The sequence below is a fragment of the Ovis aries genome, chromosome 3 (genome assembly GCF_016772045.2).
Source record: "Ovis aries strain OAR_USU_Benz2616 breed Rambouillet chromosome 3, ARS-UI_Ramb_v3.0, whole genome shotgun sequence".
In the NCBI taxonomy this organism is placed as follows: domain Eukaryota; kingdom Metazoa; phylum Chordata; class Mammalia; order Artiodactyla; family Bovidae; genus Ovis; species Ovis aries.
Window position 1 is genome coordinate 102,144,854 of NC_056056.1, and position 18,169 is coordinate 102,163,022.

Below are 18,169 nucleotides of genomic sequence, written 5' to 3' on the forward strand. Positions count from 1 at the left end.
CATAGACACAGTGCAGCACTTTCGTTCCAGACGACTCCCTCCCACTCCGGCACCATAAAAAGAGAGCGCAGAGGCATAGGTTCACGTGACCGCATGCTGGCGCGCCGCTGACCCACCCACCAAGGAACAGGAAAAACTAATTTCCGAGATTATGGCGAGGTCCGGCTTGCAGCAGGAAACTAGGAAAACAGCTGCATTGACGGTGTTAAAGCGGGCGTTAGATCTGGAGTCCGAGTCCCGGAACCCGCAGGCTCTGGTGTGTTACCAGGAGGGGATCGATATGCTCCTGCAGGTTCTGAAAGGTGAGCACTGAGCCGGGGAGCAGAGACTGGAGGAAATGGAGTTGCCATCCGTCTTGCCTGAGTGGGAGTGAAAGAGTTAAAACGATTCCTTTCGCCGCGAGACAGCAGTGAAATACCGAAGATGGGGTATTCTACAGGACAGGTGGACTGGTTTCTTTTGTATCTTTATTAGAATGATGTCGTCAATGAAAGAGAGGTTACTGTTCTAGAATTTTAAGAGGTAACTAGACGTAATAGTTCGGAGAAGGCGATGGCACCCCACTCCAGTACTTTTGCCTGGAAAATCCCATGGACGGAGGAGCCTGGTGGGCTGCAGTCTGTGGGGTCGCTAAGAGTCGGACACGACCGAGCGACTTCCCTTTCGCTTTTCACTTTCATGCGTCGGAGAAGGAAATGGCAACCCACTCCAGTGTTCTTGCCTGGAGAATCCCAGGAACCGGGGAGCCTCGTGGGCTGCCGTCTGTGGGGTCGCACAGAGTCGGACACGACTGAAGCAACTTAGCAGCAGCAGCAGCAGCAGCAGATGTAATAGTTGCCTTGAAGGGACTTGGGTTTGAACGAACTGTATAAAATATTTGGGGATCAATTTAGGAAGATTGTATATGGAACAAGTAGCAATAAAATTATTAACTTTGTTAGGTAGTATGGTATTTTTCAAACTCTATTCTTAATTTTAGGGGTGCAGACTAACATGTTTGGGAAGGAATTGTCATGATGTCTGAATTTGAACGTTGAAGCAAATATGACAAAATGCTAACAATTTTTAAATCTAGGTGATAAATAATAAGGGTGTTCATTACACCCTTTTCCTTATTTTTCTCATTAAACATTTTCATTATAAGTTAAAACTAATAAGGGTCTACTGTATAGCACGGGGACTTCTACTCAGTACTCTCTACTGACTTACATGGGAGAAGAATTTTAAAAAGAGTGGATATAGGTGTGTGTGTAACTGATTCACTTTGCTGTACCCATGAAACCACCACGACAGTGTAAATCAACTATAAAAGTATTAGTTGCTCAGTCATGTGGGGATTCTTTGTGACCCCATGGACGGTGCCCTGCCAGGCTCCTCTGTCTATGGGATTTTTCAAGCAAGAATACTGGAGTGGGTCTTCTAACCCAGGGACTGAGCCAGTGTTTCCCATGTCTCCTGCATTGGCAGGTGAGTTCTTTATCACTAGCGCCACCTACGAAGCCCAACTATACTCCAATTTAAGTTTTTCATTAGAAATGGATATACTGAAATTTGGTGTGAGAAATGTATAGGATTGTGAGAGTTAAGACTTTCTGTTACATGGTTATTCAGTGTTGTTGTTGTTGTTGTTCAGTCGTTCAGTCATCCAGTTGTGTCCGACTGTTTGTGACCCCATGGACTGCAGCATGCCAGGCCTCCCTGTCCCTCACCATCTCCCAAAGTTTGCTGAAGTTCATGTCCATTCCATCAGTTGATGCCATCCAGCCATCTCATCCTCTGATGCCCTCTTCTCCTTCTGCCCTCAGTCTTTCCCGGCATCAGGGACTTTTCCAATGAGTTGGCTGTTCGCATCAGATAACCAATTCAGTGTTGTGAAGTAGCTCAGTCATGTCCAACTCTTTGCGACCCTGTCTACTGTAGCCTACCAGGCTCCTCCCTCCATGGGATTCTCCAGGCAAGAGTACTGGAGTGGGTTGCCATTTCCTTCTCCAGGGGATCTTCCCAACCAAGGGATCAAACCAGGGTCTCCCACATTGCAGGCAGACGCTTTAACCTCTCAGCCACCAGGGAAGCCCCTAGAAGTACCCAAATAACCTTAACACTGAGCACAATCCCTTGCAAGTAATAAACATGTAATTATATATTAATTGACTTAAAACGAGCCCCTGCTCCCCATCCTCTTGTGTTCCCCGTCTGGCCCAAGATCTCCCCTCTATGCCTTTTTGCCTGCATATTTCTGATATGTTTCAGAAGCTTTGAGACAGCAGAGGCTGCTCTTCAGTGTACAGTGCTTTTCTTAGAACTCTAAAACCCTACCTTGGGCAGGGACCATTTGATGATGGTGATAATAAGAGTAATATCATTTGTAAGTCTTGAGTGGCAGGCAGTGTGCAGAGCACATTAGAAGCATGATCCCAGTTCGTCCTTATGGTTGCCCTATGAAGTATGAGGTGATGTTACCCTCCTTTTAACAGCATAAAAAGCAAAGTTCACTTTCCAGTTCTGCCACCATTGGTAGAGTCACAACTGGAACCCAAGGCTTTAGCAACTCTGCTCTGCTGACTCCCAGAAAGGGACATGGCATACAGTGCTGGACCCTGAAGCAGCAGAATCCCAGGAGTTCTGCTCCTGTGTGCTCCTCTGATCCTGTGGTGGTTAAAGAGATGGTGATATGATCTTGAAGGTTAAGATATAAACGCAATAACTGTACTGCAGGGAATAAGTGCCAAGAGCCATGGAAACAAATGCAATGAGGATTTAAACAGCCAGTGGTCATTTGGGGATGGAAAGGTGGGGGTTGCTTTCGATAGGGGTTTTGGAAGGGTAAGTAGAATTTCAGAAACTCAGCTAAAAGTGTACTAGTTCTGTCTGTGCTGTTTTACTAAATAAGTGGTTCAGTTCACTTTAGCATATACCTATAGAGGAAGAGGAGAAGTTTAAAGATAGACTGATGGTTGGAGCATGCTGTGGATGGCCTTGACTGCCAGGAGATTTTAGCTCATTCCATTGACAAGGAGAAACTAAAGTTTCTGCAAAGGAGTGACATAATTAAAGTTGCCTCTCTTAGGCATATGTTTTTCTCCCAAATATTTGCATGACCTATTCTCTCTCCTCTTTCAGGTATTTATACAAATAATCAACTTATTTGTGAAGCCATTCCCTGACCCCCAATGTGAAATTACAACCCCCATCCCAGGACTCGCTTTCCTTCTTCCTTGCTTTATTTAATAGCACTTTATCACAGTCTAACATATGTGTTTTACCAATTTATCTCTGTTGTTGTCTTTCCTCCCGTTTGAATGATAGTGGGGAATCCTGTTTTGCTTTATTAACTGCTGTGTCTCCAGTGCTTAGAATAATGCCTGGCATGTGGTAAGTTCTCAGTAAATATTTCTTGAATAAATGAGTGAACAGGTCAAGAGTGTAGGAGAAACATGAACCTGAAGAGACTGAAGTCAAGCAGATTAATTAATGAATTCCTGCAGGAGTCAGGATGAGAGGAGATGAAGGCCTGAATGAACCATGACCTGAATGACACCACTGATTAGGGAGAGAACAGAGTGGACATTGAATTACTGGCATTGGCTCATAGATTAGATGTGGGAGTGAGTTTCCAATGGGACTTGGAGATAGCTATCTGATGAAACCTGGAAGACAAAGTCATGTTTGAAGGATGGGTCAAACTGTGATCGAGGATAATGATTAAGAAAGAGGACGGGGAAATAGCATATATTTAAAGTGACTTAGCAACAGCAGCAGCAGCATAGGCAGTAGCAAAGTAACAGTAGAGTTAAGAAAACAGGTGTTAGATAAAATCTACTTCTAAAGGAAGCCGAGAGGGCAGTGTATAAAGAAATTAAGTAGATGATAATGATACTGACAACACTGAGTATTGTCTGCATGCCAGTATCATAATTTGTTGTTGTTCAGATGCTAAGTCATGTCAACTGTTTGCAATTAGCTTTTCATAATTAGTCCTCTCCACAATTTTCTAGGGTGCTGCTACTCTTTCCATGTTAGACAAGAAGATAAAAAGAGGTTGAATAACTGGCCAAGGTCACACAGCTAAAAGTGGCAAAGCAGGTTTTGTTTTTTAATTCTTTTTTGATTGTGCTGGGTCTTCGTTGCAGCATGGGTTCTCTAGTTGAGGCAGATGGGCTTAGTTGCCCTGTGGCATGTGGGATCTTAGTTCCCTGACCAGGGATTGAACCCGAGTCCACTGCATTGGAAGGCGTATTCTTAACCTCTGGACCACCAAGGAAGTCCCAAACACTATATTTTAGTTGGTTAATTTTTTTTTTTCTCACAACAGTATGGGTTAAGAATTCTGAAACTGCTTGATGTCTATACTGAACTTGAAAGTGAAAGTATTAATTGCTCAGTCATGTCTGACTCTTTGCAACCCCATGAACTGTGGCCTACCAGGCTCCTCTGTCCATGGGATTCTCCAGGCAAGAATACTGGAGTGGGAAGCCATCTCCTTCCCCAAGGGATCTTCCCTACCCAGGGATCTAAACAGGAACAAGCTAGTAAATATATTGTGGATAATGAAAGAAGTTACAGGTAAGGAAAGGAGGAAGGCTAGAATAAACCCTGTGGGATCAAAGTTAGCATGAATTTGTGGGTTTTGATGCAGATGGACAGATACAGCAATAGAGATGTATGTATTAGTAAACCTCCATAGACTTTCTGCCTGTATTGACAGAAAGGGTCTAGACTTTCCCCAAGCCACAATGAGCACACTTAGCACTCAGAATATGATCTCTTGATACCATTCTTCAGTAAAACAAACCAAAGTCTCTGGGAGAAGTGATTGATTTTGGGGCTGGAGCAAGAAAACTACAACATTCTGCACCAAAATGTAAGGAAGTAGTCAAAAAATAATGGGGTACGTCAAAAGAACACAGGAGCCAGCACAAGGAGCTCTCAAAGCCAATGCTGATAATATTTAAGCAAGAAAATGATGATAGTTTCCCAAAAGCCCAGGACCAGATGACTTCACAGGAGAATTCTATCAAACATTTAGAGAAGAGCTAATGCCTGTCCTTCTAAAACTCTTCCAAAAAATGCTTGCAGAGGAAGGAACAGTCCCAAACTCATTTTACAAGGCCACTCTCATCCTGATACCAAAACCAGACAAAGACAACACACAAAAAGAAAACTACAGGCCAATATCACTGATGAACATAGATACAAAAATCTTCAACAAAATTTTAGCAAACACAATTCAGCAACACATCAAATAGTCCATACACCATCATCAAGTTGGGTTTATTCCAAGAATGCAAGGATTTTTCAACATATGCAAATCAATCAATGTGGTATACCGTATTAACAAATTGAAAGATAAAAGGCATATGATAATCTCAATAGGTGCAGAAAAAGCCTTTGACAAAATTCAGCACCCATTTATGATTAAAACTCTTCAAAAATGGGCATGGAAGGAGCCTACCTCAACATAGTAAAGGCCATATATGATAAGCCTATAGTAAACATTATTCTCAATGGTAAAAAACTGAAAGCATTCCCCCTAAGATCAGGAACAAGACAAGGGTGTCCACTTTCACCACTATTATTTAACATAGTTACACTAATCAGAGAAGAAAAAGAAATAAAAGGAATCCGGATTGGAAAAGAAGAAATAAAGCTCTCACTGTTTGCAGATGACATGATACTGTACATAAAAAACCCTAAAGATAGTTCAGAAAATTACTAGAGGTAATCAGTGAATTTAACAAAGATGCAGGATACAAAATCAATACACAGAAATCACTTGCATTTCTACATACTAATATACTAACAATGAAAAATCAGAAAGAGAAATTAAAGAATCAATCCCATTCACCATTGCAACAAAAAGAATTAAATAGGAATAAACTTACCTAAGGAGACAAAAGAACTGTACACAGAAAATTATAAAACACTAAGGAAAGAAATCAAAGACTACATAAACAGATGGAGAAATATTCCATGTTCCTGGGCAGGAAGAATCAAGATTGTGAAAATGACTATACTACCAAATGCAATCTTCAGATTCAATGCAATCCCTATCAAATTACCAATGGCATTTTTCACAGAACTAGAACAAAAAAATTTCACAATTCATGTGGAAACACAAAAGACCCCAAACAGCCAAAGCTGTCTTGAGAAAGAAGAATGGAGCTGGAAGAATCAACCTTCCTGACTTCAGATTATACTACAAAGCTACAGTCATCAAGACAGTACGGTACTGGCACAAAAACAGAAATACAGACTAATGGAGCAAGATCAAAAGCCCAGAAATAAACCCATGCACTTGTGGGTACCTTATTTTTGACAAAGGAGGCAAGAATATACAATGGGGCAAAGATAGGCTCTTCAACAAATGGTGCTGGGAAAACTGGACAGCTATAGGTAAAAGAATGAAATTAGAACACTTCCTAACACCATACACAAAGATAAACTCAAAATGAATTAAAGACCTAAATGTAAGACCAGAAACTATAAAACTCTTAGAGGAAAACATAGGCAGAACACTTAATGACATAAAGCAAGATCCCCTATGACTCACCTCCTAGAGTAATGGAAATAAAAACAAAAATAAACAAGTAGGACCTGATTAAACTTAAAAGCTTTTGCACAGCAAAGGAAACTATAAGCAAGGTGAAAAGACAACCCTCAGAATGGGAGAAAATAATAGCAAATGAAACAACTGACAAAGGATTAATTTCCAAAAAAGCAGCTCATACAAACCAATGCCAGAAAACAACCCAATCAAAAAGAGGGAAAAAGACCTAAACAGACATTTCTCCAAAGAAGACATACAGATGGCTAACGAGCTCATGAAAAGATGCTCAGTACCACTCATTATTAGGGAAATGCAAATCAAAACTACAATGAGATACCACCTCACACCAGTCAGAATCAGTTCAGTTCAGTTCAGTTGCTCAGTCGTGTCCGACTCTTTGCAACCCCATGAATCGCAGCACGCCAGGCCTCCCTGTCCATCACCAACTCCCGGAGTTCACTCAGACTCACGTCCATCGAGTCAGTGATGCCATCCAGCCATCTCATCTTCGGTCGTCCCCTTCTCCTCCTGCCCCCAATCCCTCCCAGCATCAGAGTCTTTTCTAATGGGTCAGCTCTTCGCATGAGGTGGCCGAAGTACTGGAGTTTCAGCTTTAGCATCATTCCTTCCAAAGAAATCCCAGGGCTGATCTCCTTCAGAATGGACTAGTTGGATCTCCTTGCAGTCCAAGGGACTCTCAAGAGTCTTCTCCAACACCACAGTTCAAAAGCATCAATTCTTCGGCGCTCAGCTTTCTTCACAGTCCAACTCTCACATCCATACATGACCACTGGAAAAAACATAGCCTTGACTAGACAGACCTTTGTTGGCAAAATAATGTCTCTGCTTTTGAATATCCTATCTAGGTTGGTCATAACTTTTCTTCCAAGGAGTAAGTGTCTTTTAATTTCATGGCTGCAATCACCATCTGCAGTGATTTTGGAGCCAAAAAAAATTAAGTCTGACACTGTTTCCACTGTTTCCCCATCTATTTCCCGTGAAGTGATGGGACCAGATGCCATGATCTTCGTTTTCTGAATGTTGAGCTTTAAGCCAACTTTTTCACCTTCTTCTTTCACTTTCATCAAGAGGCTTTTAGTTCCTCTTCACTTTCTGCCATAAGGGTGGTGTCATCTGCATATCTGAGGTGATTGATATTTCTCCCGGAAATCTTGATTCCAGCTTGTGTTTCTTCCAGTCCAGTGTTTCTCATGATGTCCTCTGCATAGAAGTTAAATAAGCAGGGTGACAATATACAGCCTTGACGTACTCCTTTTCCTATTTGGAACCAGTCTGTTGTTCCATGTCCAGTTGTAACTGTTGCTTCCTGACCTGCATACAGACTTCTCAAGAGGCAGGTCAGGTGGTCTGGTATTCCCATCCCTTTCAGAATTTTCCACAGTTTATTGTGATCCACACAGTCAAAGGCTTTGGCATAGTCAATAAAGCAGAAATAGATGTTTTTCTGGAATGCTTTTGCTTTTTCCATGATCCAGTGGAAAGTCTACAAACAATAAATGCTGGAGAGCATGTGGAGAATAGGGAATGCTCTTGCACTGTTGGTGGGAATGTAAATTGATACAGCCAGTGTGGAAGACAGTATGGAGATTCCTTAAAATACTAGGAATAAAACCACTATATGACCCAGCAATCCCACTAGCAGGCTTACACCCTGAGGAAACCAAAATTGAAAAAGACACATGTACCCTAATGTTCACTGCAGCACTATTTAAAATAGCCAGAACATGGAAGCAACCTAGATGTCCATTGACATGACTGGATAAAGAAGCTGTGGTACAAATACACAATGGAATATTACTACATTTTTATATTACACCATAAAAAGGAACACATTTGAGTAAGTTCTGACGAGGTGGATGAACCTAGAACCTATTATACAGAGTGAAGTGAGTCAGAAAGAGAAAGAAATATATTCTAAGGCATATATACAGAATCTAGAAAAAATGACACTGAAGAATTTATTCACAGGGCAGCAGTGGAGAAACAGAATAGACTTACGGACATGGGGAGAGGGGAGGAGAGGGTGAGATCTATGGAAAGAGTAACATGGAAACTTACCTTACTATGTATGAAATAGATAGCCAATGGAAATTTGCTGTATGGCTCAGGAAACTCAGACAGGGGCTCTCTATCAATCTAGAGGGGAGGGATGGGGCGGGAGATGGAAGGGAGGTTCAAAAGGGAGGGGACATATGTATACCTATGGCTGATTCATGTTGAGGTTTGACAGAAAACAAAATTCTGTAAAGCAATTATCCTTCAATTAAAAAATAAATTTAAAAAATTGATAGTTTTCAATTACAACCCATAAAGTAAAATATCCATGAGTCCATATTGATATAAATTATTAGTAGAATAAATAAGTAGATGAGCGAGAAGGGACAGCTTTTCCTTACACTGGAATTCCAGTTAATACATTAAGTAGAAATGATGGAAATAGAAAATCACCATTTGGCAAATACTGCAGCAGTAATTCGGAGAAGGCAATGGCACCCCACTCCAGTACTCTTGCCTGGAAAATCCCATGGACGGAGGAGCCTGGTGGGCTGAGGTCCATGGGATTGCTGAGAGTTGGACACGACTCAGTGACTTCACTTTCACTTTTCACTTTCCTGCATTGGAGAAGGAAATGGCAACCCACTCCAGTGTTCTTGCCTGGAGAACCCCAGGGACGGGGGAGCCTGGTGGGCTGCCGTCTCTGGGGTCGCACAGAGTTGGACATGACTGAAGTGACTTAGCAGCAGCAGCAGCAGCAGCAGTAGTAATTGTTACAGGGAAAGGCCATCAATGGGACTTCCTTGGCAGTCCAATGGTTAAGACTTTGCCTTCCAATGCAGGGGGCTCAAGTTCAATCCCTGGTCGGGCAGCTAAGATCCTACATGCTGCATGCCATGGCCAAAAAAAAAAAAAAACCATCAGTAGATCCTAAAATTAGTGGATGAAGAGTGAAGAGAGACAGGATATTTACCCACAAGATAGCTTTTCATACAAAATAGAAATTAGTGACTTTCTAGTGGAGAAATCTGTAAACTCCACCTTAACCAAGTCATCAAAGTTGACATCTCCAGTAATAAGACATATTGACCTCATGTACCCACCAAGAAGGGCACAACACTTCTGTGATTTTCTTGCCAAATATATGTATAACCTCAATCTTATCCTCAGAAAACAGGGGCAGCCCAAAATGAGACACATTCTACAAAATAAGTGACTGCTTACTTTTCCTAAATGTCAAGGTCATAAAAGGCAGAAACATACTAAAGGAACTATTACAGACTGGAGACTAAAGAGGCATAACCCCTAAATGCTATGTATGTGGGATCCTAGACCAGAAAACTTTCTTTAGTGGGATAACTGTTGATATTCAGTCACCCAGTTGTGTTGGACTCTGCAACCCCATTGACTGCAGCATGCCAGGCCTCCCTGTTCCTCACCATCTCCCAAAATTTGCCCAAGTTAATGCCATTGCATCAGTGATGCCATCCATCCATCTCATCCTCTGACGCCCTCTTTTCCTCCTGCCCTCAATCTTTCCTAGCATCAGGGACTTTTCCAATGAATTGGCTGTTTGCATCAGATGACCAACATACTAGAGCTTCAGCATCAGTCCTTCCAATGAATATTCAGGGTTGATTTCCCTTAAGATTGACTGATTTGATTTCCTTGCTGTCCAGGGGACTTTGAGGAGTCTTCTCCAGCACCACAGTTCAAAGGCATCAGTTCTTTGGCGTTCTGTCTTCTTTACAGTCCAGCTCTCACATCCATACGTGACCACTGGGAAGACCATAGCCTTGACTATACAGACCTTTGTCAACCAAGTAATGTCTCTGCTTTTCAGCACACTGTATAGGTTCGTCATAGCTTTCCTGTCAAAAAAACAGTTTTCTTCTGACTTCATGACTGCAGTCACCATATGCAGTGGTTATAGAGCTCAAGAAGAGGAAACCTGTCACTACTTCCTTTTCCCCTTCCATTTGTCATGAAGTAATGGGGCCAGATGCCATGATCTTAGTTTTTTTAGTAGTCACTGTCCTCCTCCACCCTCATCAAGAGGCTCTCTAGTTCCTCTTTGCTTTCTGCCATTAGAGTGGTATCATCCACACATCTAAGGCTGTTAATGTTCTTCCCGCCTATCTTGATTCCGGCTTGTAGCTCATCCAACCCAGCATTTCTCCTGATGTGCTCAGCAGTGTATAGGTTAAACAAACAGGGTAACAGCAGACAGCCCTGTCATACTCCTTTCTCAATCTTGAACCAATCAGTTGTTCCATACAGGCTTCTAACTGTTGCTTCTTGACCTGCACACAGGTTTCTCAGGAGACAGGTGAGATGGTCTCGTATTCCCATCTCTTTAAGAGCTTTCCATAGTTTGTTATGATCCACACAGTCAAAGGCTTTAGCATAGGTGATGAAACAGAGGTAGATGTTTTTCTGGAATTCCTTTGCTTTCTCTAAGATCCAGCAAATGTTGGCAATTTGATCTCTGGTTCCTCTTCGTTTTCTAGACCCAGCTTGGACATCTGGAACTTCTTGGTTCACATAATGCTGAAGCCTAGTATACAAGATTTTAAGCGTGACCTTACTAGTATGGGAGATGAGTGCAATTATCTAACTGTTATCCAACTGTTAGCTCATTCTTTAGTACTACCCTTCCTGGGAATTGGGATGAGGATTGACCTTTTCCAGTCCTGTGGCCACTGCTGAGTCTTCCAGATTTGCTGAGATACTGACTGCAACACCTTGAGGGCCTCTTCCTTTGGGGTTTTGTTTGAATAGTTCTACTGTAATTCCAGGTGGTGCCAGTGGTAAAGAAGCCACCTGCCAGTGCAGGAAATGTAAGAAATGTAGGTTTGATTCCTGGGTCTGGAAGATCTCCTGGAGAAGGGAATGGCAACCCACTCCAGTATTCTTGCCTGGAGAATCCCATGGACAGAGGAGCCTGGCGGGCTACAGTCACGGAGTCTCACAGAGTCGTACACAGCTGCAGTGAGTGAGCACTGGAATTCCATCACATCCACTAGCTTTATTAACAGCAGTGAGTCCTAAAGCCCACTTGACTTCAGACTCCAGAATGTCTGGCTCTGGGTGACTGACCACATCATCAGAGTAATCTGGTTCATTAAGACCTTTATTGTACAGTTCTTCTGTGTGTTCTTTCCATGTCTTGATATCTTCAGCGTCTACTAGGTCTTTACTGTTTCTGTACTTTATTGTGCCTGTCTTTTGGGTGAAATCTTCTCTTGATATTTCCAATTTTACATCCAACTAGACGCAGAGTTCCAGAGAATAGCACAGAGAGACAACATGGCCTTCTTCAATGAACAGTACATAAAACTAGAAGAAAACAACAAAAGGGAAAGACTAGAGATCTCAGGAAAATTGGAAATATCAAGGGAATATTTCACCCAAAGATGGGCACAATAAAGGACAATGAAGTGGGATAATTAGTGAAATACCAATAAGGTATGTAGATGAGCTAATAGTGTTGTATGAATGTTCATATGCTTGCTCTGGTAATTGTACTCTAGTTGTATAATATGTTAATATAGGGGAATCTGGATGAAGGGAGTCTCTGCCATGTTCCTAGCTTTTCCATAAATATATAATTAATTCAAAATATAATGTTTTTAAAAACAGAGTTTAAAAATGAAATTAAAGTAAAAAAATGAAAGCAGTGTTAAAAGGGAGGAAGGAAGGGACCAGAAGTAATTTGTTAACTGGTTGGAGGTGGGACTTGGAATAAGCTTTTATTGATAATGTATACTCAAAAATACCTTTGATTTTGGGGATGGCTGGGAAAATGAGTCAATGTAAGCTGTAAAGGGGAAGTCTGGAATAGAGACTGGTTTGTGGAAGAAAGCTGTTGTTTGCTATCTTTTGATTGTGCTAAGATTTCAAACTTATGGGTTATTGGAACAAAATAGTGCTCATAGTCAGTGACACGTAATAAGCCACCTTTGTCTCCGCACCGGATTGAGTGTCCCCATCTGTCAGTCACAGTGTCAGAGTCCCCACTCCTAAATAAAGTGGCTTCCAATGCTCAGTGCAAAGGTGAAGGTCGTACAGGATCAAGCTAAATTGGGGCCTATTATTTGTGTATTTTAGCACGAAGGTGAACCATGCCAAAGGACAGGAAATCCATGGAAAACTTAGGAAACACTGCCTGTACCAAAGAGAAAGCCTGTTTGGAATCTTGAGAGTCTATTTTTTAATTTGTAGGCACCACAGATGAAACAAAGAAGCATAATCTCAGAAAAATAATTTCTGACTACATGGATAGAGCAGAACACTTAAAGAAACGCTTGGAACAAGAAAAAGAAGGTAAGAAGGCTATTTTGGAGAGTATGTGCCTGAGCTCTTATGACAAAGTGTGTTTCATCCAGTGTTTCTGGCTGTGCCCTTTGGAGCTCTGTGTGGTCTGGACTGTTTACCCTTGGGAGCTTACAGGTCTCCTCTGCATTTCCAATTCTTAACTTTTTAAAAAAATATTTATTTATTTGGCTACATTGGGTCTTAGTTGCATCACTAAAAAAAGGACAGGGTCTTTTTTTTTTTTTTTTTTTTTTTCAGTTGCAGTGTATGGGACCTAGTTCCCTAACCAGGGGTCAAACCCAGACCCCTGCTCTGGGAGCTCAGAGTCTTAGCCACTAGACCACAAGGGGAGGCCCTTTGCCCTGTTGTTTTGTTTTCTGCTCAGGGGAAGGTGGCAGTCAGATACCCTCCTGAGAATCTGAGGACAGCTCTACATACTGCAGAACTTTGCATGCCATTTTAAGGAATTCATGATCCCCATGAAGCAGAACAATACTGAACGTAAAGCCTATATCTCATTTGTATCTCCCTTTATAAAATGACCAAAATATTAAAGTAGCTCAAGAAATGCCCAGGGCTTCTTTGAGATTTTTGTCTTGATTCAGAACGTTTGAGGAGTTAGGTATTCTTAATGATCAGAGATGCAGAAGGTATGGTTCCCTATTTATAATTGGTTCTCTGGGGGCTCCCCAGGTGGCGCAGTGGTAAAGAATCAGCCTACCAATACAGGAGACATGGGTTTGATCCCTAGGTGGGGAAGATCCCGTGGAGGAGGAGATGACAACCCACTCCAGTATTCTTGCCTGGGAAATCCCATGGACAGAGGAGCCTGGTAGGCTGTAGTCCATGGGGTCATAGAGTCAGATATGACTGAGACTCACAGTGATGAGAGATGCAGGAGGTATGGTTAGTTCACTGCTTTTTGAGCATCCAGTTTACGGACATATAGACACAGAGGGCTGTTGCCACCTGACATTCACAGCTGCTGCATTCTAAGTCAAAGGAACTGCTGTCCTCAAAAAAAAAAAAATCAGTGTCCCCCAGCCCTCAGCTCCTGTTTACTCCTGCCCTCTGCACACCTCTTCCTGGTATTCTGTACTATCCCAAATCCTGGCTACCCTGATTAACCTGGCTAGCTGGCTACTTTGTTGAGGAGTAATAAAATTGTTTACTTCATCCCAAATTGAAACCTGCAGTGCAGTTTCCCTCTGAAATCTGAAAGCAATAGAGTACCATCAACTTTGTGGCTTAAATACACTGGCTTAAACTAACCTATTGGACTTAACTTGAAAACTGATGCACAGTTTATAACATTTTATGTTTTGAAATATTAGGAACAGAATCCAAACCACTGATTTTCAAACAAAGTTTAAAAGTGCAACCACCATATAAATCAGGAACTACCATTAAGGATCATATTAACAACAAAAACAACCTTAAAGGTCTTTGATAACTTATTCAATAATTATTCATTTTGAATGAACAAAAACAATAGAACTCCCCTGCTGACCCTATGGCATTCTAGTCTTTGGCTTGGATTATTAAGAAGTACTATAAGTTTCTGCTTAACACACTCTACAAGTTCTAAGACTCCTAGACTCCATATTATATTGCATTTATATATTTAATGTGTGCTTAGTAACTCATTCATGTCTGACTCTTTGTGACCCTTTGGACTGTAGCCCACCAGGCTCCTCTGTCCATGGGATTTTTCAGGCAAGAATACTGGAGTGAGTTGAATACTGGAGTTCTCTAGGGAATCTTCCCAACACAAGGATCAAACCTAAGTCTCCTGCATTGCAGGTGGATTCTTTACTGCTGAGCCGTCGGGAAAACCATATATGTAATACCTCAGCTATTAAATTGCAAGACATAAAAAGACTTAAATCTGAAGAAAAAGACTAGTTGCCCACTGGATCATAGCTTATGATTCTACTCATGGTGATAAAAATATTAGATATCTTTGTATACAGTATGGTTCTCTCTTGAATAAACTGTCTGGTTCTATAGGATTTAGCTCAAGAACCTATTCCAAGAAATCTCTGGACTTTCCCACTTGCCTGGCCTCCATGAAGGCAAAACTCATTGGACAGTTTACCTTATTTACCTGTGTGTGTGTGTAGCATCTTGCAATGTGTCTGGTATAGATTAAGCATTTGACAATGCTCGCTGAGTGCATGAGGTTTGTTTTTGTTTTTTTTTTTTTTTAGTGCATGAGTTTAAAAACATTAACTTGTATGTGCTCCTGATTTTTCAGTTTCTAAATATAGTATGTATAAAAAGAAAACAAGTAGTCACTGGTTTTATCACAGAAACTTCTGTTTTGTAGCCGGAAAATATCACAAGCAAATTAAAATAGAAGAGAATGCAACAGGTTTCAGTTATGAGTCCCTTTTTCAAGAATACCTGAGTGAAACAGTTACAGAAGTTTGGATAGAAGATCCTTATATTAGACACACACATCAGGTAGGTGAAATGGACTCACATAGGATGAAATAGTTATTGTTTAACATGTATGAGTAATAACCTATCCTAATGTCTTTCAGCTGTATAACTTCCTTCGATTTTGTGAGATGCTGGTTAAGAGACCATGTAAAGTAAAAACTATTCATCTTCTCACCTCTCTGGATGAAGTAGGTACCTGAAAGCATTTTCTCTTTCTTAACATCATGAACTTTACTCAGTTGTAGGATGTAGTTGTAGGACTGTAGGATAGTCCTCTGTCCATGGGATTCTCCAGGCAAGAATACTGAGAGTGGGTTGCCATTTCCTCCTCCAGGAGGTCTTCCCGACCCAGGGGTCAAACCCGCATCTCTTGCATCTCCTTCATTGGCAGGTGGATTCTTTACTCCTGAGCCATCTGGGAATAGGCACAAAACACACTGGAGAAAATGCTGTTGATTTTAGTATGCTGTACCTTGCATTTGGCCACTTAGCTGAGCTCTCTTATTCAAACAGTTGTTCAAGTTAGTTTCTTGGATGATCTATGAGTCAATCACTCTGTCTTCAGTATTGATAGTTTCTATCATCTCTATCTTGATTTTGATTTAAATAGGGATAATTCTAAACAATTCATATTTCCAGGATCAATTTGAGAATAAAGCCTCATCTGAATAAACAGCACCATTAGAATACATCTTAGAAGATGGCACCAAATTGGGTTATGTTCACATTAGGAAAAAAAAATGATTATTTTGATAAAAACAGTTGCTCTTAAATGACTTCATCTTCTTTGGCTGCTTCTTTGCAGTAATGGACAGTGAAACTAGGGTAGGATATTTACATTTTAATTCACCTAAGATATACGTTGCATGGGCTTCCTAGGTGGCTCAGAGGTGAAGAATCCACCTGCCAGGGGCACAGCTGTGTAACTGCACACACACACTGCGTAGCTGAGGGATAATTTAAAATATTAACAACTGAGTCAAAAAATTGGGGTCTTCTTTTTCCTATTAACAGGGCACTGGGAAACGGCAGCAGAGTAGTGGCCTGGAAGAAATAAAACAGTCGCTCAGGAATCACGGCGTGTGTTTGGAATTAGAATATTCTTCTTCAATACATGACCGAGAAATTAGGTTAGTATATAGTAATACTTTAATTTTTATGCAGTTGAAAAATACTTTTAATTTCTCATAAATTATATATAATTATATATACTATTCCACTTAAGTATTAAAATTTTAAATAAAGCTTAATTTTAGTATTTTTCACTTTTGAAGAAAAAAAATCTGGCTAATTGTGTCCTCTATGTGAGTTTCCTATTTTCTAAGGAATAAAATTTACATGTTCTGTGTCATCTGAGCAAAGTACTTTAATATCCAATTATACATACAGTATTATGTCATTGGGATGATTTCCTTTTGGGGTGATAGTGGTATTTATTTAATTTGGCTTTACTTCTTATAGTTTATTAAGTTTTCTAGTAGGCATGACAGGATGCTGTGTTGTGCCCATCAGGGCTTCCTCTGCCCTGGTAGATCCCCACCTCTAGGCAGGGGAGTCCCTGAAACATCACCAGTCTGCCTGAGTACACTTGGAAGCCACTTGTTAGCAGAACAGGGAAGCTTTCTCAGGACGATGAAATTCATGAGGAAGGTTTAATTGAACTGTTAAAATCTTTTATCAGCTAATGGTTGTTTTGTTTCATTGTAGACACAGCCCATAGGTAAACTCAGGTTTGGGTCAACTCTTGCCACTGAAAGAAGTGATTTTATTTGTTAGGGGGAGATTTAGCTGACACTTCATACAACTTTGGTCATTGTCTGACCTAAATGTCTGGAGTATAATACTATATTACTAATTTCAATAGGTTCAACAATGGATGGATAATTAAGATTGGAAGGGGACTTGATTATTTTAAGAAACCACAGGTAGGATATAGTCTCATGTGTGACTGTGTAGCATTCTTTAACAAAATGGCTTTGATCCTTTTTGTTAAAAAAAAACTCTTCTCTTCTCTTCTTAGAGTCGTTTTTCCCTTGGATTTTGTGATTTTGATTTAAGACCATGTCATGAAACAACAGTGGACATTTTTCATAATAAGCACACGAAAAAAATATGATAGATAGTAGCCTAATTTACATATACATTTCTACTTTAAATGAATGTTGGTTTTTTTTTTTAAACTTTGGACAGATCATTCCTATAATGTATGAATTTAACAATAAATTTTTATATTTCTACTAATGTATGGATTCCTTGTTCAGTTGTGTGACCAATCCTGAATACTTTTATCAATAGGTTACTCAGAGTACTTAGTGTTTCAAGTATAGTTAGTTGAAACATTTCCCCAGATTTTCTCTTATTTGGATGTTGATGAATGAATCAAGACCTTAGCCACTGGACCACCCAGGAAGTCCCTACAATTATGTGTCTTTGAAGGCAATGGCACCCCACTCCAGTACTCTTGCCTGGAAAATCCCATGGACGGAGGAGCCTGGTGGGCTGCAGTCCATAGGGTCGCAAAGAGTCGGACATGACTGAGCGACTTCCCTTTCACTTTTCACTTTCATGCATTGGAGAAGGAAATGGCAACCCACTCCAGTGTTCTTGCCTTGAGAATCCCAGGGACGGGGACCCTGGTGGGCTGCTGTCTATGGGGTCGCACAGAGTCGGACACGACTGAAGCGACTTAGCAGCAGCAGATATTTACCTAAATTCAGTTATCCTCTATTACTTAACTCCTTATAAAGGCAAATCAAGCCTTTTAGTAATACCAGATGCATTTGGCAGCTCACTTAACCTTGACTGGAACATCTGTAAAGCTCTGCAGCTTAGCATCAATTGTCC

The 18,169-nt window shown here is 40.9% G+C and overlaps 1 protein-coding gene across 4 annotated transcripts; it reads left to right on the forward strand.

Annotated features, from left to right (window-relative positions):
• Positions 1-121: 121 nt before the first annotated feature.
• Positions 122-17,566, forward strand: MITD1 (microtubule interacting and trafficking domain containing 1). Of its 4 annotated transcripts, XM_060413959.1 has the most exons (8): positions 122-302; positions 11,838-12,031; positions 12,788-12,889; positions 15,210-15,346; positions 15,427-15,513; positions 16,340-16,455; positions 17,190-17,250; positions 17,346-17,566. In XM_060413959.1, exons 3-8 carry the CDS (start codon positions 12,841-12,843, stop codon positions 17,439-17,441), a joined length of 546 nt encoding a protein of 181 aa, XP_060269942.1. In that variant the 5' UTR covers positions 122-302; positions 11,838-12,031; positions 12,788-12,840; the 3' UTR covers positions 17,442-17,566. The 4 variants fall into 4 exon arrangements, with proteins under 4 accessions (XP_060269942.1, XP_004006191.1, XP_027822860.1 ...); XM_004006142.5 differs by lacking the exon at positions 11,838-12,031; XM_027967061.2 differs by lacking the exons at positions 122-302; positions 11,838-12,031 and adding an exon at positions 319-444.
• Positions 17,567-18,169: the final 603 nt, after the last annotated feature.

Coding starts and splice junctions, on each gene's coding strand:
- MITD1 (XM_004006142.5), top strand. CDS start 152: ATGGCGAGGTCCGGCTTGCAGCAGGAAACTAGGAAAACAGCTGCATTG. Junction 12,890..15,209: donor CTTGGAACAAGAAAAAGAAG/GTAAGAAGGCTA, acceptor TCTGTTTTGTAG/CCGGAAAATATCACAAGCAA. Junction 17,251..17,345: donor ATTATTTTAAGAAACCACAG/GTAGGATATAGT, acceptor TTCTCTTCTTAG/AGTCGTTTTTCCCTTGGATT.